The 21,848-nt window shown below is 35.7% G+C and overlaps 1 protein-coding gene across 3 annotated transcripts in view; it reads right to left on the bottom strand.

Annotated features, from left to right (window-relative positions):
* Positions 1–21,848, bottom strand: part of LOC124356997 (kinesin-like protein CG14535) — a 420,258-nt gene that overhangs the window by 249,793 nt on the left and 148,617 nt on the right. For all 3 annotated transcript variants that reach the window (XM_046808357.1, XM_046808355.1, XM_046808356.1), the window contains exon 3: positions 8,849–8,977. In XM_046808357.1, the coding sequence (XP_046664313.1) occupies positions 8,849–8,976 (128 nt within the window). In that variant the 5' untranslated portion in view covers position 8,977. The remainder of the gene's footprint in view (positions 1–8,848; positions 8,978–21,848) is intronic.

Genomic DNA, 21,848 nt, shown 5'->3' with positions numbered 1-21,848 from the left:
TACTTAAATAATAATAATGATTATCTTATTGCTGCTGTTCAATGTGGATAACGTATTAACCTAGCTCAATGTAAACCGTACGTAAGCTCAAAATAGAAGTTATGATTAGGTTTTAACTGATAAGAAACTAGTCTCCTCAATAGTATAGGAGACTAGAGCCATATTGTACTGTAATAAGTGTATAAACTAATTTTTCTTGTAATCGTTAGAGGAATCTTTCCTAAGAAATCCACGCTAGTTTCAACGGAGGTTGAAATTGTAAGCCATAACAAGTTTAAATTGTAAAGTATTTTCATATCATATTTTCCATAGTTTGATACACTTACACCGACCGTTAGATCCATAAATAACAGTTACATAAGCGTCAGATAACTAGATAAATATACAGTAAGTCATCGATTCAAGGTTCTGTATCCATTTTGACATCCAACAAAACTGACGATCGATTTCTTATTTACGAAAAGTTCCTCTATCAGTTTCATGAAAAACAAGGATGAGTGCAAATAAGTATAGGTTTAAGCAAATAAGTAATAGGTATATAATACAAATAGGTTTTGGGTTCATAGACTATGAAATAAAATGTGTAATTTATAAATCATATAACTTTGGGGCGATCTCTATGAGATAATATGGGGATTCTATAAAATAGTGTTAAAACAACATTTAAGATGGAAGAATATGCATTAAAATCAATATTTCGTAAAGTGTAACAAGATTTATTGTGAGCCAAAATGAGCAGTCTAACCATTAGTTAAATTCAGTTAGTACTGATCACTGTCCATTGTTAGACTATTAGACGATATTTACTATATTTCCACAACATTAAATCAATGATCTGACGACACGTCATGAGGTTAAGTAGTGTACCACATTGTAAAGATCCTCTGTCCACAACCGAGCATGCGCCGGCATTACAAGACTAGACTCCACAGTCCTACTTGACATAATGGAACCGGACTGAGCAAAACAAACAGAGTTGTGTTTACCTCAGACCTGTCTGGTGTCTGGGGGAGGGTGGTCGGTGCGGGTGTGATCGCCTAATCGTCGACGACTGGGGTATTATTAGAGCCTAGAGGTGACGTGCCTCTGTAGCCTCAGGACGGTGTCGATGTCTACTACACAGTACAAAGGTGTCGGGTGTCGATGCATGATAATCAGCCGACATCCGCCTTCCGGGCATCCGTCCGGTCCGTGTAGCGGTCAATATTTGGGATTGGTCACAAGAGACTTGTATGATTCACTCTTTCTTATTCAGGACCATGATTTCCCAAGGACATGATCGGGTAATTTTGAAAACTTGTCAATGTGTGACGTACAAAAACCGGTATTATAGCAACGTTTCCAACAATAATCTGATTTATACCCTAATTAATTCGCAAAATAAAGATTAGAAGCACTGAAATTTGGCTCGACTTAGCTTCATTAAACTGTTACCGATTTATATTGCTCTTTGGATATAGATTTTCAAATACTATCAGAACCTCACAATACGAGGAAAAAATTAACACTCTTTTATTTATTTACCCCCTTTTAACAAACTACAGTCCTCTTTGGAAAAAAGTGATATAATAATATCACTAAGCTCGTTCCACGTTGGCTGTGTCTACCAGAGATGTGACTGCTGGATTTTTTGCGCGAGAGTGGACCAGGCGCCCCTTATCTGGCGTTTGTCATCCCTTGTTTCATGCTACGTTGGTTGTAAAAACGTATATGTGTTGCCTGTTCCCAATGGGCTCGGAAGAGAACTTCTTAGGCTCTAGGTGATTTAATTCGGACCAGTTGTAAAGCATTATTCACTGAGTAACTGTGGACGGAATAAGTGACCCGTAATGCATAGTTGGACAAAATATAATGAACTCAGGAAAAGTTAAAATATCACCGTGTTCACGGCGATCGCAGACTCTGTTTTATTATCTCAGATAGGATACTCCTCAGTTTGTCCACGTTCTACGCAACCACATTTATACAGTAACACTAAATGGTCTCATTACTCACCATGGTACAGTCGTATAAGTTGCCACATACTTCAGTGTTGTCGCATGAAGCACCATAATTCTACTATCAAGTTGCCACAGAACTCATAGTGGTCTCATTATGCATCACATGATGCTGTCGTAAAAGTTGCCACAGAACTCATAGTGGTCTCATTATGCATCGCATGATGCTGTCGTAAAAGTTGCCACAGAACTCATAGTGGTCTCATTATGCATCGCATGATGCTGTCGTAAAAGTTGCCACAGAACTCATAGTGGTCTCATTATGCATCGCATGATGCTGTCGTAAAAGTTGCTTCAGAAATCATAGTGGTTTCATTATGCACCGTGATGCTGTTGTACAAGTTGCCACAGAATTCATAGTGGCCTTATTAAGCACCATGATGATATCGTATACCTTGCGATATAATTCACGATTATAGCATTAAACATCTGATGCTGACTTACAAGTTGCCACTACATTTTTGGTGGTCGCATGATGTGTGCGATACAGTGGCGACAACTTTCTCCGTTGTCGGCTGGGCTGAAGCACCAAACCATTGGTTAGACACTGATAACAGCCGCCATAAACTCGATACGGTCTACGATTTTGGGTTACTACAACCCTACCTCATTCTTCCTTTGTTTTTTTTATCCTGTTTGTTTCCGTTCATGAACACAACATGACAGGAAACATTACAAAATTCTTAAGGAAAAATGAAAACACACTATTCTGGATTCCAAACTTATAATTATTTATTATTTTAACATTAAGCAGTACTTTAGTTTTTAACATTTTCCATACCCGTAAAGCACACAAAAAGAGACTAATACTTATTTAGTTCTGCAATTTGTTATGTTTTATGTTTTTCATTGCTCTTTATTATTGTTTAATAACTTTTAGTAACTAGAGACACGTAACAATCCCTTATAATACATTTATCGCATATTAGATCAGATTTCCTAATTGTTAATGTGTGAAAATATACTAATGGTCATGATTTATCATGTGAATTAATGATATAAGAAACAAAGTTGGTAGGTTACACAGTGAATAATGATGCATTCTTATCTCAAATGTGTTCACTCAGACTGTTATGAGAAGAATAAAAGAACAATTGCTCTTAGCTTCCTCAGTTAACACACACGTAGTGAATGTTAAAAGTAGATATTACATTGACTTTATAAAAGGGCAAGTGTTACATGATCAAAGCGTTACGGAATACTTACATTATTTAAACACTGTTCTTTATTTTAGAAAGTTCTTATTACCTAATAATGCTCACTAATTACAATTACCACAAATAACACAAACCGTATTACCAGCATTCCTCTATTTTCGTCAGGATTCCTCGAACGCCAGACACTTTTAACTACTTCCTATTACCATTCTCATTCATCGACATCACCCTTACCCTAGGTTTCAGTTCTTTATAACTATTCAGACTTCATTAGTTCTACTAACTTTCACGTCTTGTTTTTACTTAACCAATGATCTTTAGCACCATTTGTTAGTTTTATTACTGTTAGTCCGGTAATTTATTAAAGTGCCAAACTAAACAATTTCATCTGAGACTTTGCTGAAATTTATTGGAAATACTTATCTCTTTCCCAATTTATTATCTAATTAAATATGGCCTCTCATGATGAAATCGAATATAAATAATGAAGGTCGTGAGGTACACTCTGATGAGTGTGGTATAACTCCGAAGAATATGGAAACATACATAACAATTTATTTACAACATTAAAGTAATAGACCTAGGCTATAATTGCGTAAATTGCAGAAACCGCTGAATTTGATACACGAATAACCTGCTGGACTTTTGGCCTCATCAACGATCTACTGTACAGTATGAAAGATCATATGAAGGAGAGCTAAAGGTTACCTTAAATAACTGGAATATTCATGTGAGGGGAATGTATTTGCCAAGTTATCAAATGGTAACTAAAAGAACTTATATTTATATATACTTATACTTATATTATATTTATTCGTTCATTTACATTATTCTGGATTAATAATGACAACTAATCTCATGACCCTAATGGAATCCTTTTTTATTTAATAATTCATATTTTAATATTAAAATAAATAAATTTGTGTTACCACATTCTAAAGTTATTTCGTTTTATCATCTATGAAAATTATCCTCGACCATTATTCTTTATTGAATCTTCCATACATTGGATGAAATAAATTGAGAAAATACAACACACACACCTACAAAACATTGTTTTAAAATGGTTGGCATTTAAGGTATAATAAACAGTTATTATTATAATAATTGATTCTCCAATACAAAAGTTACAACACTCTAGCAAATTTAATACTCAGTCAATATAGACAGTAGAAATAATCTTATTTTTGTATGACCAGTTATAACGGTTTTGTATTATACAATAAATTTTATTGCGGGAACCAATAATAGAAATTGTTCAGAATTCCTGCTTAAGTTCAATTTCCAGATATCCTTAGCCTGTGGAAGCTATAAAGAAATATCTCAATAACAGGGAAAATATCGCCACTTCAAACGGTAAGGTAACACTTTTGTAGAGAGGGAACAACACCGGGCTTTGACTAAGTCGAAGCAAAAATAGTAGCGGCTTAAGTGCAGTTTCCGTGAAGTGCTTTGGGGCGAGGAGAAAGAGATGTAACGGAGTTCCAGATGAAAGCTTAAACCTAATCTGTCATCCTGCTGTAAAGGAGAATTTCTTCTCATTTTGTCCTAATTATTGTACAATTGTAGCACAGAAAGACCATTACCAATTTTCTTTTTCAAAAACGTATCTTGATAAAGTTGTAATGTCAGTCACTGATATTAAAAATAAGCTGTAAGCACCTTACACTCATTATCAATAATTCAGAAGATAAAAATATTTTCAAAATATTTAGATTATAAAATAAACAGAAACACTTAAAACTAAACCAATCTATAAATTTGGGTTAGAATATTAGCGTATTTTATTACACATGAATCAATAAATCATTTATAGTAATTTATAGGATTCAAATGTTCTGTTCTAAGCAGTGTATCAGCTCTCGGAGCTCTGATATGGCTCAATTATCACCTGAACAATTTTGTCTGTATCTACAGCACTTAATTCCACCAGATTTTAGAGTGTTCCAGCTTAAATGTTTGTTTACGAATATGTTAACTTGTGTAAATATTTCTCTATAGTAATTTTTTCAGAGAAAAATCTTTCCATAAAAGTTTAATATTTTTAAGTTGATTACTGTAATGTCGCATGGTTTCAAAGAATACATTGGAGACATAACTTAAGAAGGTATTACTTTTGTGAAGTGATTAAAATTTTCACACTGATCCTAATTGCCTTACTTGAAAAAGACAAATTTTAACGCAAATAAAAGCTACAATTAGGAAGGCAGTGGCAAAATGTGTGTTGTAATTTTGTCACCAGCATAGTCAGACAGTGAAGCAGCTATTTCGTAAATTCATAAATTATCACAAACTCTTATTTCGGTACTTCTGTACAATGTACCACTAGCTTGACTTCTATGATCTCTAGACCTCAATCTATGACCTCCTTGTTTCCTGAAGTGAAGATGTCTCCAAAAGGGTGAAAAATATTCGGTTTAAGAAAATAAAAATAAATAGATAATGCTATACCTTGTACAATGAATTTATTCACTACTGATGAAAGAAGTTTACAGTACATAGGAAATGTCATTAAGATAATGCCCCCTTGTTTTCCTTCCTGGATCTAGTCTTCCCAATTATTAATTAGCATATAGTGACTACCCATATCTACTCATCTACAGAATTAAACAGTTGGATAAATGTCTTAAGCTGCGTTTGTATTTATTAAGATTATCTATTTATGACTTCAAAAAGATTCTACTGAACATCTTGAGTAATAGAGCTGGCTGGATGGTGTTGGACTCTGCAGCTGTCCCTGACCTTCGACGTTAGTGAATATTTATGCTCTATACCAAAACGCACTTTGCTTTAGAGGGCAAGACAAACTATAGAAAAGGGGGGTAAAGCCTTATAAAAGTATTCGTGTACTCCACTTAAAATAGCGTTTTTAAATACCTTTCAAGTATTAAACCTTCTTCTGAAATATCCAAACTGGCTCTAGGCACAACTATCAAAAGTATGCTTCTATGAAGCCTGGTGAGGGTATATAAAACAAAAATATGATATTTTAAAATACACAAGTTTGCTATACGGCAAAGTGTGTAAAACAGAAGATACAACTTTAAAGTAGAAATTTTTTACTTATTTGTTTTATTTCAGCCTTCTTTATATATGTATTTCCAAAACCTTCATTGAATCTGAATTCTCTGAGACAATATCACTCACTATGACAATTGGTTTCAGTTAGCTATCTTGTTGACTGAAGTGTAATTTTGATATGGAGTTTACTACCCGTTTTTAAAGCCTAATAGTTTTGTTCTTACACTGTAAAACTCCCAGTAATACTTTAACACATGCCCTCGCATCTGTACTGACTACTCCAAACTCCAAATTAGCCTATTTCCTATCCTCTACTATCCCTGGAGTTCATGATGAGTAACAGTGTCTGAATTGTCAAATATTTATTTCGACTAAGATGCATCTGAATGTTGATTGCTGTAATGATTAATTGGCCGTGAAAATGATAACACATATCTTTGTTCCATAAAAAGAAAACATTATCTGGTTAAGGATTAACTGTAAAAAGTATATTATTCATGGCACAACAAAAGGTGATTTCTGTACAGGAAAGTGTTAAGATACTCGATCACCGCATTACTAAGATGGATACAGAAGGGCGTTGTCTAGGTCATGCAAGGTGTATCCGGTATACTATACAATGTAGGGCTTTACTCAGGCATCAACTTACTCTTTACTGATTGTTTACTAGGGTGTGTACCACAAAAAGGTTTGAGCCTTACTTTTACATAAAAAGTATCTTTTTCGTACTTTGGCACCGGAGGTCAATACTCGTTACTTGCTTCTATCATTTTTATTAGAATTTGAGGGAACCTTATTTTCATGTCTTTAAAAACACTTTGAAGAAACAAATTAAATTGCCAATTTATCTATTTAAGACATACAGTACGAATTAAGAGTACTTTTAACTGCATAGATTTTTAAAAGTTATTGAAACAAAAAATCAAATAACATATGCATTTGTGTATATGTATAATAATAAACTAACAAATTCTTGTTTAATCAGGGTATATAACTAAATTAAGGTATTTTAAAAGAAACGTGACTAATCAGGGTTACTTCACAGTCAATAATGAATGTCAAATACAAACATGTTTTATTTAGAAAATTGCCTTTGCGTGTGGTGAATTGTGTAGTTGATGTTGAAGAATGGATTTAAAAAATCAAAATTAATCAGCTGGGGAAATGTGGGCCAGTCAGCCATGTCTATTATAATAAAGTCAAATGAAGTAAGTGTTCTCGTTGTGAGTCACTTATGGCTTCTGATATGATTCTTTGACAGGTGTAGTTGATGGCACTCAAAGTTCGAAAAGTATATTACCCATTTGAGTAAAATATATAGGTCTAGAAATGTGATAGTCTCTGATATTTTCAACGGACAATATGTACAGGTAATTGGAGTACGCAGAGACAGAGAACCATTGTCTCTGTGTATTTCCATGATTGTGACTTTGAATTTAATCTGGCCGTCTCAGGCCCATACTTATTACTTTTTCTTTTCACCAAGTTCAAAGGTATAAAACCAATAAATTAACAGCCATGGCACAAGAAGGCTTTGGACACTGATAACCATTATGATTTATGTCCTTAAAAAAGAACGCCAGTATAGTGAAAGTGACGTTCAAGTGGTGTTGTGAGCCTTCAGCATTCAGGCATCATGGGAAAAAGTTCGGGCACTAGCGTCTTTCCACCTAATCTTCCAAATTTTCCGGTCCTTTCAACACCAAATTTCTTAGTATTGGTAGATTCATAACGTCTCTGGAATTTTTAGTTACAAAGAGCTCTTGCTTCATAACTTGTACTAATTTAGATTTCAGTACACAACTTTAATATTATAATAGGACTCGAAAGAACTAAACTTATTGTGTTCTACGAAACAGTGTACGTACAGAGGATATGTTATATGACGGAAGTGACTCACTCTCCTGGCTGCATCCAAGTGGGTTCACCAATCGAACCAAGGTCGCGCTAGTGTCGCCAACAGGTTTAGCAGGCGACCAGTAACAATACACTAGGACCTTTGACTTAATTCTGCTAGAATTCACTAGTTAAGTTTCTTTTCTTGTTAGATAATATTGTATACGATCATTATTATATGAACATTACTTTTCAGAATGTTACGATAAATTGATAAGGATTGAAAAAATGCGCTATTGAGTGATTTTAACTGTCTTTGATAGAATATTGTATTCGCTGCTCAGTAGTCAAAGTCAAACGTACTGAGTACTGATATCCTCTATTAGAGACAATATACGTGTCCCCTGTTGTACAAGCTCGCTTCTATCCCAACTTGACACCTAAGTGAAGCGTGCAAGTGAGGCGGAGTGATCAGTATGGTCAATGGTACTAATAATCAGTGGCACGCTGCCAATAGGGCTGCTGAAATAGAATTTCAATGAGCTGATCAGCCTGATGAGAAACCTCCCACGCTGCTCCTACAAGTATGTCAGGAGACCATGTAAGCAATGTTTATAAAGACATCTAACAAAATCCATATCAACCCTTACAATGAATCATCAGATACAGCTTGAAATGTAATACAGAGTTTTAAACTTCATTCGATGTATACGAGGCTCACCATTGAGGCAACTGAGATAAAACGCATTGCTTCTTTTTGTAAAAAAATGAATAAATAGAGGAATAAATTATACATGATACAATGGATACATGAAATGATAAATGAAAACCACTCACCTTGTGTTGGGGGGCGGCATTGGAGAAGGGACCCGGGGGGGCAGCACGGGTATCGGGGTACCTCTTCTTTTGATTTTCCCCACCCCCGCCACGCCGCGGTGACCCCCTGGACTCTCCACCTCTGCCATCCTGAAATTCAATCCAGTTATGTCAGTGTAACATTATCGCCAAACTGAAATTCCAAAATCTAATGTGACACTAATCAATAATCAGCAATATTGAGGAAGGTTTGAGAGAAAAATAATAGACAGTTTTGCAAATTTAGAAAACCCGTACACAAATATTATCTAAATACAAGGTTAAAGGATGCTACAGCTCGTGTCACGTAATAGGTATTGCTATGGTTTTATGCGAAATTTCAAGCTTCTAACTCAATTCATTGTCGAGATCTCCTGCGGTTTGAAAAAAGAGATGTTTTTAAGTGCTTCAACGACGGTCAGCCAAATTTCATGGTTGGACATACCTCATTATAAAAGTCATATTTGTACGTAGAAATGAAGTCTCATGTAAAATTTAAAACCTGGAGACAATCTGTAACGAGATATCTTGCCAAAATGATACATTGACTTACGTTGTAGAGCAGTGTTCAAGTAATAAAAGTTCCAGTGAGTTAGGGAGTGTATTACACTGCAAGAGTGCACTGAAATCAAATCTTGTCACCAAATTTTAATACTGACTTCCACTCTATTATTTATTTTGTTTTCGTCTATTAGTAAAATATCAAATGTTAAAATTTTAGCTTACTTAGAATTTTTAGAAATTTATTTATTCACCTGTTGTCTATTTACCATCAAGATTACCCATAAGACCAATGTAAAAATATTTGCTAACGCTCTGCAAAATCCAATGATGTTACGTGCACCACCTTCGACCTCAGTGTTGCCAACATATACTGTATCTTAAATTTCAGGCTAAATTTCAAGTCTATAGATCAGCTTGTTTCGGAGATATCGTGCGGGCAGACAAACATAAAGAACATAAATTTAAATTACAGTTCATTACTACTACTGGAACAACGTTCATAATATTAATAGATTTTGAATTTACTTTCTGACGTTCCTAATTTTGCGACGTTACGATGCGTTTCGTAAACACTAACATCGTGAGATATCCACGCATTAGCGTTTCATTGTAGAATAAAAATAAAAAACCACTCAGTATATGACAAAATTACAATTAAATAAATATTAAAAACACACGAAATGCTACGACGCTGTGGCCACATGTTAGCGCGTGCTGGACGGACGGTTTGCAACTACTGGAGGAAGAAACTTATCGAGATAGAGTTTGTTCATCGACCCACCATTTCCAGGTGCATTGTCGTCTCAAACAATGAATTGGTTTGTTTGTTTATCTCATCATTCAGTACGTTGTCGAGGTCACTTTTTACTGCTTTGTATACCTCATAATTTTCAAGCATTGACATTAAATTACCTTTCTTACATTTGCAAATTATTTGTAGGTTTTGATTTATCTTGCATACGTTGTGTCCACGTTGTATGAGATGTTCTGCGTAATTTTACCGTTGTGTAGCAGTATGTTCCTTAAAACGTAACACCCATTTGTCCGGGATAGTACTTGAGACAATCACTGCACTGTATTTTATAAACCCCGCTGCTATCAAACCATCCTCATCTGGTTTTTTTATCCTCGTTGATTTGATTTACAGTCCTATAAGCCACAGTGTATACATGTTTTTCAAATATGTTTTGGATAAATGTACTGCCATGCATCAGAGTTACATACTTTTCTGTGGATTTGTTTTCTAGAGTCCACGAGTAATAGACTTCGCTGAAGCTCAGCCAGTTATTATAGCCATACCATGATATAAAAATGCATACATACAACAATTACGTTATATTGTCGTTAACTTAACTAAATCCATGTTGAGTTATCTTTGTTTGTTTCTTCCTATTACGACTTGGTGTTCGTTGAGTTTATATTTTTGTAATTTGTATTTTTAAAGTAAAACTTTTATGCTCTCATGTTGAACTTTTTGTTGTGTTCATAGCTAGTTTTGATTGAATATTTCTTCTTTTTTTGCATGATTAATATATTTTATTGTTTGAAACTTGAAGAAGAGGGCATATACTATTGATTCTAGACATGACGTGTTTCTGATGTGGTAATACATAACGGTGGTAATACATAATGTGGTAATACATAATGTGGTAATACATAATGTGATCCCTTAATAATGTTATCCTTATAAACAAAGCCGTTTGAAAGTTTGAAAATAAGAATACAATTAACTTTAATAATGAAAAAATTAAACTTCTCACATTCGAGGCATGGGAAAATATCTAAAGTTGAATTTAGTATTAATTTCTGGCGTGTACCTTATTTAGTATCATACGAGTTGCAAAAAATGTAAAAACTAATAATAATTCTGAATGCTTCACCAAAATAATGATAACTGTCCAAATAACCCTCCAAAAGAGAACGTTATTCACATAAATATATTAGATAAATAAGTATATACCAGAACGTCTACTCGAGGGCTCTAACAATAAACGTATAGAAAGTCTGATAACATATGTAAAGATTCATAAAACAATGTTAGCAATCACGATTTAAGATTGAAGTTGTAGATTTTCAATCATATGTTAACTTCTTATTCTATTTCATTCGTAGTCGATTCATATCATGTAGTCGTTTTTAAATAAGAAAACATTGTTTTTGGTTGTCTATGACATTTTAATATATTTAACTTTACAAATTAAAACTACGAAAAGTCACAAACATGAGATCACTAGGTCGTAACAACACTAATAAAATGTGTCGCCAGATATTTACGTACTAATTGAAACAAACAAGGCCATTTCCTACACAAGAGCTCTCCGGATACTTTTATCCGAAGCACTCACTTAAAGACCACTTGGCAAGATGGCCTAGAAATCTCTGAGTGATGGACTGAGAGGGTGGTGAGTGAGAGGGGGGCGGGAGGTCAAGTGGCACGACATGACGAAACGCCGGATTGAGGGACATAAAGCCGAACAACAAATATCGAAAACACATAAAGTGGTTAGGCAATTCCGGCCCGGCGCTATGAACTGTAAATGCGCCTGTAAAATATCAATCCGATGCGATACAGACTCCAGAGATTTTCATGCTACAAGTATATTCAGCGTTAGGCATTTGGTACGTGCGATGTACAACTAATAATTTAGATCTGCAGATAAATAACAAAAAAAAATCAATACTTACAAGGTTTACTTTGCCGATTCATGTATTAGGATCTTGTTGGCTGAGCATTAGCAAATGTCGTCGGTCCGCATGATATCTAAAACGAACTGATTTACATAATTTTAAGGTCCCATGAAGCTTCATTTCTGTATAGAGGCAACACTAAGTTAGATGATGCACGGAATTTGGCTGAGCTTTAGCGAATATTTTTACACTGGTCTTTTGAGTAACGACGACAGCAACAAGAAAATAACAAAACAAAAAATTAACATGTGACAATTTTATTCACATAGTAAAAATAAATAATAGAGTGGAAGGTCAATGTCAAAAGTTGGTGAAAATGTTTTATTTCAGCGCACTCTTTCGTTGATCGTACCTTCCTTACCTCAACGGTACTTTACTGTAGACTTTGTTTCTTTATTATTTATTTCTACTAAAGCAAGGAATAAATGTACAACTATAAACTCCGACAGAGTTTAATTGATGCCTACCACTCAGTAGTTTGGCAGTTTATCGCTCAGTTTCTCTTTTGACTGCCGGCGGATGCAAACATTTCTCCTCTGTATGATAGTCTGTCTGTACATCTATTTGCAGGACATCTCCAGAATACAATGATCTAAAGGTTAGAAATTCTGCATATAACCTCAAAGAAACCTCTTCGCGATACGTGTTGTGGGATACTCATACCATTGGTATTTGGACATTGTAAGTATATGGAAAGTATTTAAACCTGGAACCCCAACATGTAATATTAGCTTGAAGAAGATAACAGGAGACCAGACCAGACCAGGCCAGGCCAGCACGGGCCCGAGAGAGAGAGGACCGTGAGTTAATGGGTGTTTCTGGAAAAGAGACCGGCATCTGTACCGACACACGTGGCCACGTTTACAAACATTTGTGTGGTGCGATGGGAGGGGGGGGACAGTACCCAGGCCCTAACCGTGCTGGTGAAATCTTTACAGGCCTTTTTCCCCTGCCGTCACTGTGTAATTTTATCCCCTACAACTAGCTCAACATTACCTCGTTAGTATACCACACTTGAACATTTACTTCACCAAAAGTGTAAAATTGCGTCAAAAAATCCGCAAACCTTGACTTGAACATTTCTTCGATTCTTCTCAAGAATTTCATCTTCATATTCGATTTCAACTACTGAATATTCCTTTGTTGCTCTCCTTCACTAATTCCACACAACGATTGAGAAAGTACGAGCTAAATGAGCCCTGGACTTGTTCCAATGAAAAATACGAGGCGAAGGCATCGATTCACACTGCTTATTAGGACCACATATCTTAACGGTAGACTGGCGAAGAGACTGTTGCTTTCGGTATATTTTCCTTAATACCACGCGCCATTAAGCAGTCCTACGTCCACCAACCCAAGGTGGATAGACGTCGCTCCCGTCTACCCACCGTATCGGCTCAGGAACCCGCATCACCCATTATTACCTATTTAATGACAATCTTACAGCTTATTGCTGACCATGTGGAAAGCGAGAGAGTTATACTCAATGACTCCTACAATAAAATAAACCGCGTGGGGTCCCGGTGGGGACTAATTTATTGCGCATTACAAGGAACGGTACCGCACTGTGCACGAGAGGGACGGAGTTGGCACTGGGCCGCAATAAAGCGAGAGACATACCTAACATCTGCTGAGACAAGGCATATCTTAGTCTATAAGTGGGGGCAGCTGGAGTGAGTGGAGGTGCGTGCATAATTCTGGGGCGCACTCTCCCGCACGCGCGCTCTCTCGCCGCCCTGACAGATCGTTCTGCGACACGGTCTCCGGTCACAGAAATAACGCCGATTTCGCCCACAGGAAGCAGGCCTCGCTGGAAATCGGTCTCGGTAAGTTTCTGGAAGTCTTGTGTGGGAACAATGTGTGTTCTTTGTTGCCGCTCCTTCACCGGAGATGAGGAAAATCACAAATTCTGGTTATCTTTCTTCTCGGTGGATTTCCCGGACAAGAGTTCTGTACCTTATTCGGGCGCTCCTCTCCCTCTACTGAGGAAACAATAAATTACCTGACAAGCGTCAAGTATAGTATCAGATCAAATCCTACATTGCATGAATGTTAAGTCTTAAAACTCAAGTAATACATAACTATTGATTTATGAGTGCTCCGCATATATAAGGCTCCGTTTATAGCATGGATATTATATTATTTTAATGCCAATGAATCGTTAATGCTGTGATTATCCGGTTTATAGTTTATATTAATTATATATTTGATTTATTTTTTTATTAAAATTTGACATTCTTAGTTCGTTAAAATGTATTACTTTCAAGAATAAATACTATCAAACGGTTGCTGTTCTGATTTTATGTGCACATAAGGAAATACAATTGTATGGACAGTTTTTTACAAGGTCTCTCATTATTTCTCCATCTTTTTTATATGTTTACAAAGCATATATCACACTCACAACTATGGTTGTTGGTCAGTTTTGTAGACTGCTTTCAGTAAATCAAAATTTCTTTCAAATTATAATGCTAAATGCTAAATTATTATCACAATAATCAAATTGTTAAGGATAATTTACTTTAATCCGTTCAATAATTTTGTAACCGTGGTGATAAAAACATATAGTAAAGTAAACTATTCCGGCTAGACCATGTCTCAATAATCATACAATAGCTAGTTAAATATGTATGTAAATGTATGTAGGTAACTGAACACAAACAAAGCTTCGATGAATTTTCGTTTAGCGACGAACACAAAATGAGTGAAAGTCTTTCAAGGCTTTAGCGCTCATTAAGCCTTTAATGATGCTTCATTTGGGTTCGCACCCGCTTATTCAATTTATTTTGATCCATATTTAACCCGGCGCTACCCGCCGCCGTAGTTAGCGTTATAGAACAGACAAAGCGATGCTGCCCTCATTCACCGATCCTACCAGCGATCTTTTCACGCTGTCGATCAATTTTCGAGAGACCGCTTTAGAAAATGGCGCAGCGTAGAGCAGCGTGGCTGAAACAAAAGGTGTGCACTCACAGGGGCTGCATTAGGCCTAAAGTAATTGTAGGGGTGTGAATACAAGTGGCCTTAATGATGTTCTTACCACCCCTGGCAGCAGACCTCGTCTCCTCACTAACTAGTCGCCAGTCGTCTGTTGCCGCACAAGGCTTATCTCATGTCTCAGCCATCATTGTTAGTAATGTAATCGGGGTAAGATATATCAGTACAAGTACAGTATAAGTTTTGTAGGACGACCGCAACTATCACATTTCTGAGTCTTCTTCATTCACCGGACTTGGTAGACCAACGCGGAAATGTGAACGAACTAACCGACTAGGGACAGTCCCTGCATCGCAGCTCTATTACAACACTTGGTCCACCTACTGGAATCCATATGGTTTTCAGAGAACCATAATCGTAATTTCCTTAAGCGGCTGTACTAGCAGCCACTTGGCTTTAGCCTCAAGAGAAAGATGTTGCACTATGCAGAAAGAATTACGAGTACTATGAATAAAACGCTTTAGTCCTTCGTGAAGTATGCACTCAAAAAAGCTAAAGAGCGGTTTGATGTATATTATTAATATGTACAAATTAGACATCTCTCACTATTCTCCGACCAGAAGTTTACGCCTAAATAACTTTTGAAGTATAACGTTGTTTTTATCTGATAGAACTTTGGGTCGCTTCATTCCAGTTGGCTTATACGGAAATGTTACAATACCGAAGACAGATAAATAGAACACCTTTCAAGATCAATCCACGGGGAATTTCAAACGTTTAAAGTAGGACATTTAGGCAATTTTGAAACCAGATCAAAATAAAATCGTCTCAAGATAAAATGTGGATTGTCTAAATGTTTACATGAAACTTTAGCCTCAGGAAATTAAATGTTTGTATTGATTTATAACTATAGTAAATTACATTTCTTGTAAAAAAATTATATGATTTCAATTAAATAGTATTTAAAGAATTAACATTTTGCATAAATAGAAGACAAGCCACCTCCGTAATTAATATTAAGGCCTCGTATACGAGTACATAGTGTACAGAAAAAAATCAGATCTTCAACCAGTTTTTTAGGCTTTATTATAAAATTTCCTTAACTTATTTACCTTTAACTAGTTACAAAGCTTTCAATTACCCGTAGAGTGATGAAACAGAATTTTCATATTTTCTCCCTTTTCTTAAAAGGGTGTAACTAAAATCATGTTTAAATTTTATTAAAGCTGTCTTAATCGAAATCCGACTGCAATATCATATGCAATCGAAATGAAGGTTTTAAACGTAAACATTTTCAGTTCCTCGCAGTCTTTTCACGTCCAGAAGGACGAAAAATTGCCCCATTTACTAAAATTATACCTTTAAATCATATAAACGGATGATGTTTCAGGGCGCGGGGGTTTGCATTTTGAGCCGCATACACGGAAATAAAAGTAGGTAAGAACAAAAGTATAACAGAACATTAATGGTAGACTTCCACACTAAGAAGAGGTTGATAGATTATCTTACCCTACGCAGCCTCTGTAGCACCTTTGGTGATCATATTATTCCAGGTACTGAATAAAGTTCGTATGGCTTCCAGGGAGAAGACTCCAAGGTGATAAACCTAAACTCACCAAGAGCTCCACTTCCTAAGACGACCGGACCAAGTGCAAAGCGACATACACATAATAAGACAACATCGTGTCGCTGGCACCAACACGTTTTTGAGACATGAGCAGTTTTGCCACATGCAAATCACTCAACACATTCACTCCACTCACCGTCGGAGAGACAGTGACACACAGGGTTTTGCCTGTCTGGCAGACCGTGTCGGACTTACTACGCCCTTCATCAGTGTCGAATAATTGCTCTTGTGGCACAGTTCGATATAATATCTGTAAGAGCGCTGTGCATAGAATTACCTTCTATATAAGATTTCGTCTTTCTTGTATTCAAAATAGACGTTTTTCTTACTTAATCAAACACCACCCCCCATGTAACGTTGTCGTAATCTACACGCAGCATAGCTGTGGTGGGAAGGGTTGATTTAATAGGAATGTTGAGTCTTAGAACGTCGTAATGCACTAAATTGTACCTGATGAGAATAAAAAAAAAAAACTCTTCGTCTATATTACACTGGATGGCTGCTATATTAACCAGAGAGACTCCTTGGTAGTCTGAGTGTCTCTGATACCGTAACGATGTATGCAAAGAGTTCACTTTAAAAGTCTTCTTCACCGACTTATTTTATCTCTTCAGAAGTACGTAGAATCAAATTTCCTTCAGAAGTCACGTGATTTCCGGCGCTGCACTAAATGGAAGGTAAAATGGTTCTTATCCCAACATTCGCAATATTACCATAATATTTATTAATGAGCACGTGATATTTCAAGATACAATCTAATGTCGTATGTGTTGATTCAGCCTTTTTTAGAAGTATAAATGAAATAGTTCAATTTGTAATCCTAACAAACAATAATAAATACAAATCTAAATTTATCACCCTACTGATTTACCACAGTATACTTGATTCCTACGTGCCAAGTGAAGTTAATATTCATTTGTGTGGAGTAAACCCGTTGGTTTAAGGCTGTGGATTTAGAACCAAGGATCGATGTATGAGGCTACCAATTTCCTGACGACAGCTAAAACAATTTCCGGATTTAATGCTGCCACTTTACTCTACTTTAATTTATTCACTTTGAGTTTTGCAGCTCAGTATTTAACTTGTTAAAGTTGCGATGAGAGGGGCGGTAAAATCTTTCCACTTTCGCAAATTTCTCAATCTTGTAAGAAATATGTACAAGATATTTTTAAATATATGAACTAAACTAATTTCCAGTTCTAATGAACTTAAATAACCATGCATGTGACTATAAAATGAGTGCCTCTATAATTTAAATAAGCGGTGGTATTGAGCAATTTTTAAGACTTATCAAATTGACGGATAAAACCTGGAGAATTCTCATTGAAAGAAAACGTTCATCTCAGAAAGCCAAGAAGTGTTAGGAGGGGGGGGGGGAATGAGCGCGAAGTGTAACTGTAACCCGAGGGCGTGAAGTGCGTATAATTGCGCGCCTCAGACTCAGCCATCGTTGACACAAGAGTATGATGCGAGAGCTTGTGACACAACCTGGCATATCATTACCAAAACTCATCGATATGATCTTCGCGTGTCCATAGAGTTTCATTTCATTTTTAGTTATCATATTGAAACAAAAGCAACAACTAACATCGCATTCACTTATTCCACACATTAACCATTTCATGTAAAACATGTAGACCGATCCCCTAAAAAGGTATACAACTATACTACTTCTGTGGATATATGATATGTAAGAAATTGCTTTTAAATCCTATTTAGTTGATCTGATCCTAAGAATAATTAGTACCTAATCAGCCAATGTGCTGTGGATATATGATATGTAAGAAATTGCTTTTAAATCCTATTTAGTTGATCTGATCCTAAGAATAATTAGTAACTAATCAGCCGATGATCAGAAACTCTACGGCTCCTGAATTTAAAAAGAAGTGAAATAAAAAGAATTTAAGCTGTATTTTGGTATAAGAAAGTGTAATTGATGTTATGTTATAGTAAATTTAATACGCTCCGTGTAAACATAGTTTTATGAGTACAGAATAAAATAATAAGAAAATTAAAATATTTTGTAATCATATACTTTCAACTGTACTCTTTATTAAACATTAAGTATGCATTACTTCGGTAGTACTACTGTAATGCAGATATCAAAGGAAAATTATAATAGCCATAAATATATGTCTTTTATTGTTTATTGCTTATTGCAACAAGACAAACCCGATTGGCGTTAGAAATATAAGTGACTCGATCCAGAAATAGTCATAAGAGTGCAAATTTACGAAATTGTGTGAACAACCTCAGGTATACTATTTTTTTATAGTATACAAAAAAACCGTAATATGTATATAATATATATGTGTGTGTGTGTGTGTGTGTGTGTGTGTGTGTGTGTGTGTGTGTGCGCGCGCGCGCGCGCGCGCGTGTGTGTAGAATTTTTAAGACGTATTTAAAGGATAAACATTTTTCATTTATTTAAACGTGATTTCTAAAGTTATAGCTGCTTACATTATATCTTTCAATCTTGATTCAAACTCCTGACGGCCACTTAAACGTATCTCATTGAAATACATCTGAGCTTTTGCTTTCCTTTATGTTTTGTGAGGGAAAAATAGTTTTAGAAGATTCTGAAGAGATATCTTTATAGCTCCTTCAAATAATTTACTTGACGATTTAAATTAAATTAAATTATGTCCATGGAATGGACCTTAAATGGTTCCAGTCTAGAGAGAATACTTAAAGGTCTCTAGTTTCCACCACACTTATTATTCCATTAGGGTCTGTAAGAAATGGGACGATAAGATAACATATTTCTTTTTAATATATTTCTCTCACAAATTTTTGTGTAAAGGCTTCAAATTACCGCCACTACGAAAATGCATAGTCATAAATCTGATCCACTGAAGTAAACGCTTCTCTCTGCATTGATTGATACTTTATTATGGAGAATGAAGATTATTTGAAAGTAGAAGTTACGTATAAGAAAACAAATATGAGTGAGGATAAAGTTATGAAATTAAAAGAATCAATTTTACTGACTTTTGTTTAATGCATAGGTTCTAACACGGGGATAGCTGGACGGATCATGTGACACCATACAGTCCGTAAAGATCTGGTGGTCATTGTATTCCACCACTTCATATTTTGTCGGAGAATCATAGTCGCAGTCCAGGCCTAAACTCGCCAAGGATTCCGCGCTCTATTCAAATCCTAAGGCCCGTGCTTATTATTGCCGTGCTCAAGATGTTGACATCCTCAACATTGTAATTGTGAAGAAGCTATGGAGGGAAGGACTGATACGGAGTCCTGAAATCTGGAGTAATGTTCGTTTGAAGGGAACGAAAAAATAGTCGGCGACGAAGAACGGAGTAGTTCAAAACGAATTTTTGGACTATTTTTTTTATCCCTTCAGACGAATATGACTCCAGATTTTAGGAGTGAAGTCTGATACAGCATAAGATTTCAGATGCTGCACGGACTAGTAAGTCGAAATGGAACTGAATTCCACATTCGCATTGTAATTTCGAACTAAAGTTGTCCTTAGAGACCAGTTACTTCGATTAGGCACATCATGCAAGTCACTCTTTATAGTAACTCAAATTTCTGCTGGAGATTCAATAACATACAAATCGTTTTAGTGTTTTCTAAGTGTCTTGGCGTTTCCTGTGAAATATCTCCACCACCCCAAAAAAACTTCCTTAGCTGGCAGCTCGGGGTGACATTAGTAACATATCCAGCATTAGTTATCTATTTTCGGATATCCTCCAAGCTATTCACCTTCTGTGATCCTGCCATCCCTTTTCAGGAAAGGTAGATCGGCTGTGATACGTGCTCCTCATAAAAATATCATAGCGTAATACGGACAATTGGGTATTTTGGGTTTAATCAAACTCCTCTCCTCATTTGAAAAAATCTAATCACAATCAATATTCTAACAAAGAATCAAGACACTTAAATCGATTGCTCACGACAGTCTTATACTAACCAATATATAGACTACATACATTTAGGATATCGCCTAATCCTTTCACTTATTAGTCACACTTAAATCCTCAGATAACTTAATCCTTCTTGTTTTCACTTCTTAGTTCGTAATCCCCTAATACTGTATCATTTCCTCTTATCACATACTTACGCCATACACATACTCCATTGCTCATCTTCTACTACCCTGCCAGGGTTTAATTACTCTAATCTAATTCACTTTAACTAGTCATCAGTTATTCCCCAATAATATTCTCCTCGTGTCCTATCAAAATTCCTCATACTGGAAAACATATCCAGTGATGTTTGGATACCTTCCTTCCTAATCCAAATTCAGCTAACAATTAACTGAAATTTCCATGACTCGCCATATTATGTAGGTAATCCTAACCGCCGAAAATCTCCCAAATTACTCGCCTCAAAATCACTAAATGATACGTGTTTACCAATTTAAGTCATCCGACTACTTAATAACAATTTTTTTTATTACTCATTAATCCTTAGGCTAAGAAAGGATATTTGTAATATTCTTGTTTGATAGAATCTTGTTCCTAGAATGTTGCGTGTCAGTCACACTGTGTTGTGTCCTTCCGGTAATTTGATTATCACTAGAGTATAAAATAACATCGTAGGATTATGCCATACTATGTGTCACGTGAGATCCTTCGCTCAAGCCTATAGCTCATTTCATTCTCGAGTTGTTCCGAGGCGGACAGACAGAATAGAAATTTTGCGTGTCTACTGACTGAGTGATCACGCACAGTCAAATCCCATGTAGAAAATGCACCATCGTCGAACAATATCCTGTCTATCCTAATTAATATTATAAATGAGAAAGTTAGTTTGTTTATTATGCTTTCACATGTACACTGCTCAACAGATATATTACTAAAATTGTACGTGGACATTCTTAGATTTCTGGTTATACAGCCCTGTTCTTATGTTGAACATCCCCCTTCGGGCTATGCCCCACTACTGGTCTCTAAATTTGAAAAAATCCCATTTTGGTCTCTAAAGTTTTAATACAGCAAACAAACACCCAGTTAAATGTAATCAACTCTTTCACGTAAACATGGTTTTGAGATAGTACAACCATGTTTTTAATTAATTTACCTATTATTTTCATTATTTTGCATGAAGTATGTAGTGTTTGGTCAGTACTGAAATACAGATATAAAAGACAAAGTTACTATCTAACTTTTGATATAAATTTAAAGACTGTTATAAAACCCATCTTAGTTGTCTTTTGACAAAAGTAGGCGTCTCAGTCATGTGATCGGTAACAAGAAA

The sequence above is a fragment of the Homalodisca vitripennis genome, chromosome 3, assembly GCF_021130785.1.
Source record: "Homalodisca vitripennis isolate AUS2020 chromosome 3, UT_GWSS_2.1, whole genome shotgun sequence".
Lineage (NCBI taxonomy): Eukaryota > Metazoa > Arthropoda > Insecta > Hemiptera > Cicadellidae > Homalodisca > Homalodisca vitripennis.
This window is presented reverse-complemented; position numbering and strand designations above follow the sequence as displayed.